Source organism: Solanum pennellii, chromosome 2 (assembly GCF_001406875.1).
Source record: "Solanum pennellii chromosome 2, SPENNV200".
Lineage (NCBI taxonomy): Eukaryota > Viridiplantae > Streptophyta > Magnoliopsida > Solanales > Solanaceae > Solanum > Solanum pennellii.
In genome coordinates, this window is record NC_028638.1 from 34,742,172 (window position 1) to 34,751,865 (window position 9,694).

Genomic DNA, 9,694 nt, shown 5'->3' on the forward strand with positions numbered 1-9,694 from the left:
GATATATCAAATATATAAATTCTATAATTGTTTATATATTATTCATAAATAAAATATATAAATATTTTGTTAAATTTTAATTAACTTAGGTCTCTAACTTAACTGTTTCTCAAGCCCAACACTTTAGCTCAATTATAATTAACAATTCTACTTCCAAGTACATCAAAACTCATTTTAGTCTATACCGATCCTATTTCAGATGAAATACTCACATTTTCTCTTAATTATTTCACTTTGTTCGTGTAGTGATAACTCTAGTATTGCTTAATTAAATCGACAATAGCTTGCAGATTGTTAATATATTAGGTGTTTGTGTCTATCGAGATACATATATTCTCAAAAAAATTAGGGAAAATGCACAAGTACCCCCTCAACCTATGCCCGAAATCTCAGAGACGCACTTATACTATATTAAGGTCCTATTACCTCCTTGAACTTATTTTATAAGTAATTTTCTATCCTTTTTCGGCCTACATGACACTAACTTGAAAAAAAAGTCAACTAGTGTTGGACCCACAAAATATTGCCACGTAGGCTGAAAAGGGGTAGAAAGTTATTAATAAAATAAGTTCAGGGGGGTAATAGGATCTTAGTATAGTATAAGTGTGACTCTAAGATTTCGGGCATAGGTAGAGGGGGTACTTGTGAATTATCCCAAAAAATTATTACTTTCAAACCAAATTAATTAAAAAAACTGAACCACATTGATTATTTTTTTCATCTGATTTGATTTGATTTTAGAAATTTAAAAAATTTTCTAGATTGATTTGATTTTGATTTAATCAACAATCGATCTAAATCGAATCACGAACACACCTAATTATGTATATCGATAAATTATTTGACGAAAAATAATAATTTTGGGAGGTAATTTTCGTCGGGAACTATTAGTCATTTCAAATCAACGAGACCACATACTTCAAATAGTAACTTGACTATATACAGTTTTTCTTAGAGAAAATTATGCGGTTAAGCAAAATTTATACTATTACTCATCATAGCTAAGTTTGTTATAATTATCATTCACGACTAACATTATACATTAATTACGTAGGTGAACTTCGAGTTTGTATATTAGCCATGTTTGTAAATGTATAATTCACCATATTTGTATAATTCGCAGCTAACAATTCTTTGTTTGATTTGTATATGTATATGAATGTTTATATTTGCATATGACGATGATTTCCTTTGGCTTTTCATTTTGTCATCATATACATTCAATCTTTTTTGTATAACTTTTTAAAGTTTATATAAACGCGTAATTTTTGAATTTTGTATAATATAATTTATATAATGTAAATTGTATAATATATTTTGAATATATAATTGTTTAAAGTTCATATGCTTTTGTTTGTATCAATTCGTTATTTTGAGTTTATTATATTTGTATAATTTCAGACTTTATATTACTCAATTATAAAAAAATACTTGAATTATTCAAACGTACATGCGATTATACAAACGAGATGTGAATTGTACAACTTACTGTCCTCTCTTGCTCCCTTGTCTCCTCCCTCTCCCAATCTCACTCGCATCTCTCCTTCTTCTCCCCCAATCTCGCTCGACTCTTTCCTGTCACTTCTAATCCCTCTCGCCAGAATATACAAAGACATATGTATAATATACAATTATCTAACAGATATACATATACAATTCACCTCTCTCCAACTTTCTTCCCTCTCTCGCTTGCCTCTCTCCTCCCTCTCCCTGTCTCGCTCACCACTCGGCACTCGTCTCTCTATAGCATGTAGCTACAATTCGTAATTAACAAACTATAATTATGGAGCGTAACTAGACTATTTTGAGTGGCTATAAGAGAAAATTCTTCTTTTTCTTATATACTCGTATTTTATACTATTTCAGCCCACTTTTATTGCCATAATTTCTTTTTTTAGAGTCAAACAATAATATCTTTTTACGATATATATCTTCATCATATTGATATGCAAGAAATTAAAATTAATAGTACTTTTCATTTTTGAATATTCAAATTTATTATTTAAAAATATCAAATTAATATAATCTAATTTAACTTTCAAAAAATACAACATGATAATTAAAAGTGGACAGAGGGAGTATTGATTGGATTTTTTTAAATTTTTCATTGTTTAAAGTTCAAAATATATATTCAATTATTTTTTTCTTCATATTTGCCTTCCCCTTTAATGAAGTTTTTATATTTTTAGGAGATAAATTTGTAATTTCACTTAATAGGGAATGGACGGAGTAATATATACTAAATAAACAAAATTTGTGACGTGTAATATTTGTTGTTTTGTGGAAACACAATTGGGCTTTTCATGTGAGGAGGTTTTTCCACGTTGCATTTTGATTAGGGTTTTAAGTATTTATTTACTACCTTCGATGGAATTAAAAAATTATTTTTTCTCAGGATTACCCAACTGGTGAAAACAAAGTGGTTTTTTTAATAAAAGTGAACACAGTAATGTCTTTTGTTGATTCCAATGGAGTTCACTCATCAATGCAGAACTTGGTATCATCAGATGCTGCTACGACCCCCTACTACCCTATCATGCCGTCGATGTCATCTCCACCTCCGGCGACCGAGATTTATCAAGTTCCCACCCCTGGCTTTACCGTTCCTCTTCCCGATCTGTCAGGGATAACAATCCCTGATTCAATTGAACCGGTTAAGAGGAAGCGGGGAAGGCCTAGGAAGTATGCTCCAGATGGTTCTGCCAACTCCGGGATGGTCTCTCCTCCATCGGCGGCGCAGTCTGCCGGTGGAGTTTCGCCTACGGAGGGAGGAGATGTACCGTTGCGGAAAAAGGGTAGGGGGAGACCTCCTGGTTCTGGGAGGAAACAACAATTGGGTGATTTAGGTAATTCATCGCTCTATTTGTATGTTGTCTTCCTGTGTTTCAATTGGTTATATGAATTTTGCTGATTACTCTGACATGAATATTATTTAATTGTTGCTACTACTTTTTATCTAATTAAATAATCACTAGGGTTTTTTTTTAATGGAAAAAGAAAAGAAAAGAATAAATTATACCAGCTTTTTGTTTTTAGCACCATTGCAGCCTAAGAAAAAATTGAAACACAGGTTGATGATTTGTTTAATGTAAGCATTGCTTGAGGTAGAGTGAATTCCTACCTTTAATATTGGTTCACAATTCTTGTTGTACTGAATATTCTTATGATTTGCTAACTTACCAAGATAAAGGAGGAACCTTTTCTCAGTTAAAAGCTATCTTTCATAAATCATCTACATGATTTTGCAGCACAGAAATGATTACTTCAAGAAAACACTCAGATAACTAAAAGAGTCAAGAATTGGAAATAATTTATCACAGGATTATTACTTTTGATGCATTGATAACCTTTCGATGCACTAATGACCACTCGTAGAAACTTCTTTTCCATAAAAGTTAGTTTCTTGCTATTCAACAAAATGTAAAAGTTTGGTCGGGTCATGTCAGTCCTCTTTTAATTGGGTATAAATGTATAAGATTAAAATAAAAAAGGTTGAAATCTATAGTAAAAGTTATCACACATCGGAAGGTTGGATTTTACGGCAATTGTGACTTTTGTGTTGATAAGGTGATAGTTTTGTGTTTTTTTTTTGCGCTAGAACATAGTTAGGGGATGTTGGTGAAAAAAAGTCAATAGTTATGTGATCCTTTGTGAAATTTACTCTATTCAATTTGTGCTTCATAGTTCAGCTGCTTTGCTATTTTGGTTTTACTAAAATCTTGAGTCACTGATAAGATATTATTTGCAGGATCTGCAATTGCTGGGACTGGATTCAAACCACATATTATCACAGTACAAGCAGGGGAGGTGTGTGGCCTTAATTTGCTGTTTATCTTTTTCTATCTCGATGTCTGCACTGCTATTCTTTTTGCATTTGTTTAGTAGATTTTAGAGGGATGGGATGCTCCTTTCCCTTTGTATTGTTTATCTTTGCTTTATGCTCACTCCCTTTAAATCCTAGACTAATTTACAAAAGAGAGCAGAAGAACTGTGTTTAATTCGCGGATGTAATTCCCATTTGAGTTTTAACTGAAGATGTTATGAGTTCAGGAGCTTCTTTTTATCTGACTGCTTACTGTTTAGGCACTCGGACTTTCTTATTCACTGCATCTTTTTCGACCTAAGGAAATAGCTGAATGATCTTGAAAACCTAATCCTTCAAATCTTTGTTGTGGAGTCGATAAATTATATGTCTTTTCTCTCCCTTCTTTTTTTTTTACTAATCAGCTACCACCTAGTTTATTCTCTTACAGATGCATTTATTACCTTCCTAATCCACTATCTTTTTTTTTGTTGAAGTACATTGGATGTTGTTCGTTGGCTTCCCTTTTAACCTAAATAAATGCCTACTTTGATTTCTTAGGACTTTCTGCTTCCGTACAAACTTCGTAATATATCTTTGAGCATGTAGATTAGTTTACAAGTTAATGTATTGTTTTGTTGGTGAACTAGTCAGATAAAACAGTGAGCAAGTTGAAGGTGTCTCTTTTTGTTTTTTTGCATATTCGATAATTTACATGCTAATAAAGCTTCAATGCGAAATGCTTTGCTGATACTTTATGGTTACCTCAAAAATATAGCAGTATCATACTCGTAAATTCCAACTTCTTCAACAATTTTCTGTTTTAAACATCTATCAACGTTTGATGTTCTTTCACAATCAATAATATTCTTAATAACTCTCTTTCAAGTTTAAGACTTGAAATTTATTCAGTTCGATAGCACTTTCTTTGTGCTATATCAATGATACTCTTGCCACTTCTCATAAAAAAAAAGGAAAAAAAGAAAGAAAATTGAAATTCATTTGACTTGTAGAAGTTTGATCTATTGGGACTAATCCTTTAGTTCCTGATTGTAGTTTTGCTGTAATTAATGGAAAGTTTGTAGTCTTTACACCTGTATACTTTCTTTAATCATTATAATGGATAGTTTGCACAAGGCTTTATCATCTTCCATTTTTTTGGGCAGTCCTCATTTATATTCTTTAATTGTTGCTAACTATTATATTTGTTGATATTTTTACACATAAGCAATGAATGAAGGATAAAACTTGACTTGTTTTTTTCCTCAGCAGCATCCAAACCAAATCTTGGCCTTTTTGGAGATTTGATTTTGTGTAGTATGACGATGCTAGATTGTCCAGGGCTGCTTAGAATAAGTAGATAGAAACAGAGTACCTATTTTGATTTGACCTTCTGTTGCTATGCTTCTGAGGACTAAATAGGGTAACATTATCACTTTGTGTTGCTCTTTTTAGAAGTTTAAAAAGGTTCATTCCTTGGAGATGTGGTGTTAATATTTTCTCTTACAAGAATGTGCCATTATACTTTGCAAGTTTTTAAATTACATTTTATAAAGTGATACCGGTTGTTGTACTTGTGAGATTAAATTGGAGTTACTATAGCCAAAATGAATGCATCCGTGTTAATGCAACGAATGCACTTAGATAGTTTACCATTTAGAGGGTAGGGAGGGGAGATAAATAAACATAGGACTCTCTTCATCCTTTTTTATATGATGGTAATTAAGAGGATATGGACTTATATATGTTATAATGTTTATAATACATCAATTTTAGTGATGGTTAAAGAAAATTGTAAAGTAAACGCCTATGGGTGTGGCCTGAAGGTCAATGAAGTTGGAATGAATGCCATGAGAGACTTGCGTTTGAATCTCAATAAGGTAAATGCTATGGTATTTTTTCCCATTTGTGTCATGTGTTGGTAGACAAAATACCTAGTATCTGTATGACTATAGGTGGAAAGATACTTGTATAGGAATTGAATCATCTCAGACATTTTGTAATGTCCCAAAAGTAAAAGGCACTTTATATTTGGGATAAAGGGAGTATTTGTGATTCTCCTTAAATTAGAAGTCTTCATGTAGTTGCTTTTATATGTTTGAAAATTTTATTCAGTGTTTTTTTTCCTCAGGATGTATGGGCAAAACTAATGTCATTCTCTCAAAGTACCTCTCAAGCTGTCTGCATCATGTCAGCTAATGGCTCCATATCTAATGTGACACTTCAGCAAGCAGCACTGTCTGTTGGAAATGTAACATATGAGGTTCGTATTACCGTGTCGGCTTATGCTAATTATCTGCTTATATGGTTGGAAGGATTTAACAGTATCTTATCATACACGTCAACCAATGGACATCACTTTGATATATTAAAGCATAATATGAACTTGCCATACAAATTTCATTGGTCATTGAACTGTGTTGTCTTTTTAGTATGACGTGAATCATTTAGCGAAGTGTTAAGATACTTTGCAGAACTCCAAGGGAAATAATTCATTTTGCTATATCCTTCCCATGGCTTGAAAGATGTATATTTTCCTTTCTAAAGGTGTTTTTTTTGCTACTTCCTCAGGGTCAGTTTGAGATCCTGACTCTGTCTGGTCACTTTCTACCATCAGAATCTGGTGGCGAGCGCATCAGGACAGGTGGTTTGAGTGTGTTACTAGCTGGAGCAGATGGCCGTGCTCTAGGTGGTGGTGTGGCAGGAGTTCTTACTGCTGCATCGGCTGTACAGGTGTTGTTACATGACTTTCTTCTCTCATATTTTCATGTCTGGTACAGTGGTACTGGCATTTTCTCTTATGTTGTGTTTGTGATAGTCTCTTATTTCCCTTGGTATTCAGAATGTATGTCATCTTGTCTGACCTTTATTTGTTGCAGGTTATTGTAGGCACTTTTGGTATGCAAGGGCAAAAGCAGTTGAAATTGGATAATTCTGATGGTTTTGGCGTGCCATCCTTGGTGCATCCCCCTGGATCAACAGCGGCTAAAAGTCCCTCGTCATTTGGAACTGTAAGCGAGTCCAGTGGTGAGCCTGTGAGTCCTCATAATCAGCTTGGTGAAACTTCAAATATTAGCACTCCCGTGGTTGCTAATAACTTGCCCTGGTAAATGATAGGAGTGATGACTTACCTCATTTCAATGATTATCATATCGACAACTTGTGTTGATATTCCCTCCATCCCTTGTTAGAGAAGCCAACCTTTATGTGTTGGTTTAGATTTTCATTCTAGTTTTATTTTATTATATAAGCACCGCGTTGTGTAAACATTAAACGGATTAGTTGAATTTTGTATTTGGAAATTGTCGAGTTCTATTTCTCGATGAAGCAGAAAATTTGAAGTTATATAAAACTCCTAGATTTGCTATAGCTACTTAGTTATTGTGTAAACATTAAACGGATCAGTTGAATTTTGTATTTGGAAATTGTCGAGTTCTATTTCTCGATGAAGCAGAAAATTTGAAGTTATATAAAACTCCTAGATTTGCTATCGCTACTTAGTTATTGTGTAAACATTAAACGGATCAGTTGAATTTTGTATTTGAAAATTGTCGAGTTCTATTTCTCGATGAAGCAGAAAATTTGAAGTTACATAAAATTCCTAGATTTGCTATAGCTACTTAGTTATTCCTCCATGGGCATCTCAAAGCGACAAATAGGGCAATAATGACTCGTCTCTAACCACTTGGTGATACACTCTCCATGAAACATATGAGAACAAGGCATGCTAACTATCTTATTATCACCCTCTCTTTCCTTCTTTACAAGCTCTTCTAAACACACCATACACTTGTCGTCTTTGGTATTTTCTTCATCAATCTCTATCTTCTTTAATAACGATTGCATAGATGACTCACTAGCTGGCACCATACCACAGTGTGATGATAAATCTTCTCTCCTTTCCTCAATAACATCACTGCATACCAATTTTATATCCACATATAACTCCAACACTCCGCGATGACCCTTGTTAGACTCAGCAATATTACGCACCTGACTCATTATATTTCCTATTAAAGATTCACGCATATCTTGAAACTCTAATTTCCAATTCCCAAACAGTTGTGAAATTGCATAGTAAAAATTGTCGTAGGACAAGATAACTGAAGAGGTGAGAAAGGCATGCTTCAATATTGTTTCCACTCTTACTCCTGTACGATAAAGTTGTGGTTCTTGTTCTAAATTATTTGAATACCAAATATCATGTCGAATGCGCAAAGAAGAGTTAATGTTTAAAAGGGGTAAAGAAGAAGAAGACGGATCATCATGAGAAGATTGTTTTCCAGAAAGTTGGTTGACATCGCAAGAATGACAAAACAAGTAACTACGATGAATCATACTGAAAAGAATATTATGAAAATTGTACTTAGGTTTTCGTTGAAAATATGTTGGGTGCTTCAACAGTTAATTGATTTATAGAGATTAAGAAATCTTTCACCAACTATAATATGGATTGGATTAACCTAATTTGATATGAAAAAGGCTTTCCGTTTTCAAAATGGAAATATTAAAATACGCTAATTATGATTGGAAGGAGTTAACCGTATCTTAACATCACTTTGAAATATTAATTTAATTTTGCTTATATAAATTAATTACATAATTCTTCCTTAAATAAATAATGTTTATAGTACTTTGAAAATCAATTTAGGTAATAGACTGACGATCAATTAGTTAGGGTTCTTTTAAGAAGTTAGTTACTAACATGGGTTGGAGTTGGCAAAATAGTCACTCTTCAAACTTAATTGAACATTTAGATATAAATTTCAAAAAATTGATACTTTAGATACCATATATGACATCACTCAATATTCTTCCAAAACATATAACACCCTACACTCAAGTTTTTGATACTACACTTTGGTCCCTACTCATCCAACACAAATGTGGAATTATTTTTTATTTTTCCATTTATTAAAAAGTTTTACTGGAGAAAAGCTCTACAAGAAGAAACCAAAATGCTCCCGTTTATTTTATCTTTCATAGGTGAAATCATCATCATTCTAGTCATTTCTTTCATTTTTACACCATTTTCTTTCAAATAGCTTCAAAGAAAAAAAAACCTGCAATTCTTGAAGCTTGCAAAATTTTCCTAAATCACTTCATAACTCGTTTTTAGATCATCTTTAGTTGTTTAGAAGGACTATAAATACATTTTATCCATTTGGAGCTTGATTTGAACCTATTCTCGTTTATTCACGTTTTTTATGAATTTCATACCAGTCATCAAACACTAGATACTGATATCGTAATCTAGTATCTATCACTGTAGTCTATATATGTCAGTAGCTGTTATTGCTGGTAGTGATTATATGGGAGTATCAAAAGAGACCCTTAAAAGCTGGTTTTGGAAATCATTAGTAAGACTACAGTTCCTATTGCCTTGCGTTGCAATGGTTCATATTATGATATGATTGCAAGTGTAATTGAGGTCGGTGAGCTATCTTGTGAGTCAACAACTTGGTGATAAGCTATCAAATGAATGGGAGGGGGAAAATACATCCCACATTCATAAAGAATAGTAGGCATGTGAGCTTGTACATGATGGATGTTGCTTCAGATGGTTCTAGGCCTATGTTGAGGATAAATGTCATTGCGAGTTCTCCGATTGAACCAACGAATTCTTTTAACGACAACAACTCGGTTGAAAATGAGAACTTAGTTGATCAACTAAATGAGAGCTTTTGTGATCAATCAAATGACAATTTGGGTGATGAGTCAATGAAAGGGCATGGTCATTCATTAGATGTTGAAGATCAACCAATAGATGTGGAAGATTTCGAACATTTTGAAGAAGATGAGGCAGAGTCGGAATTGACATCATAACCTAACCATACTTTCTCAGATGGAACAAATTTTTACATGAATTAAACATTCAGTTCTGAGAGTGAG

The 9,694-nt window shown here is 33.1% G+C and overlaps 1 protein-coding gene and 1 pseudogene across 1 annotated transcript; one reads left to right on the plus strand and one right to left on the minus strand.

Annotated features, from left to right (window-relative positions):
* Window positions 1-2,370: 2,370 nt before the first annotated feature.
* Window positions 2,371-7,175, plus strand: LOC107008901 (AT-hook motif nuclear-localized protein 10-like). The gene is made up of 5 exons (XM_015208112.2): window positions 2,371-2,846; window positions 3,749-3,807; window positions 5,934-6,065; window positions 6,374-6,535; window positions 6,682-7,175. Exons 1-5 carry the CDS (start codon window positions 2,450-2,452, stop codon window positions 6,910-6,912), a joined length of 981 nt encoding a protein of 326 aa, XP_015063598.1. The 5' UTR covers window positions 2,371-2,449; the 3' UTR covers window positions 6,913-7,175.
* Window positions 7,176-7,390: 215 nt separating this feature from the next.
* Window positions 7,391-8,140, minus strand: LOC107009930 (annotated as a pseudogene).
* Window positions 8,141-9,694: the final 1,554 nt, after the last annotated feature.

What these genes read in the sequence shown, in the direction of transcription:
- LOC107008901 (XM_015208112.2), top strand. Translation starts at nt 2,450, where the DNA reads ATGTCTTTTGTTGATTCCAATGGAGTTCACTCATCAATGCAGAACTTG. An exon ending in ACAACAATTGGGTGATTTAG is followed by an intron (nt 2,847 to 3,748) that starts GTAATTCATCGC and finishes TATTATTTGCAG; the next exon opens with GATCTGCAATTGCTGGGACT. An exon ending in CTGCTGCATCGGCTGTACAG is followed by an intron (nt 6,536 to 6,681) that starts GTGTTGTTACAT and finishes TATTTGTTGCAG; the next exon opens with GTTATTGTAGGCACTTTTGG.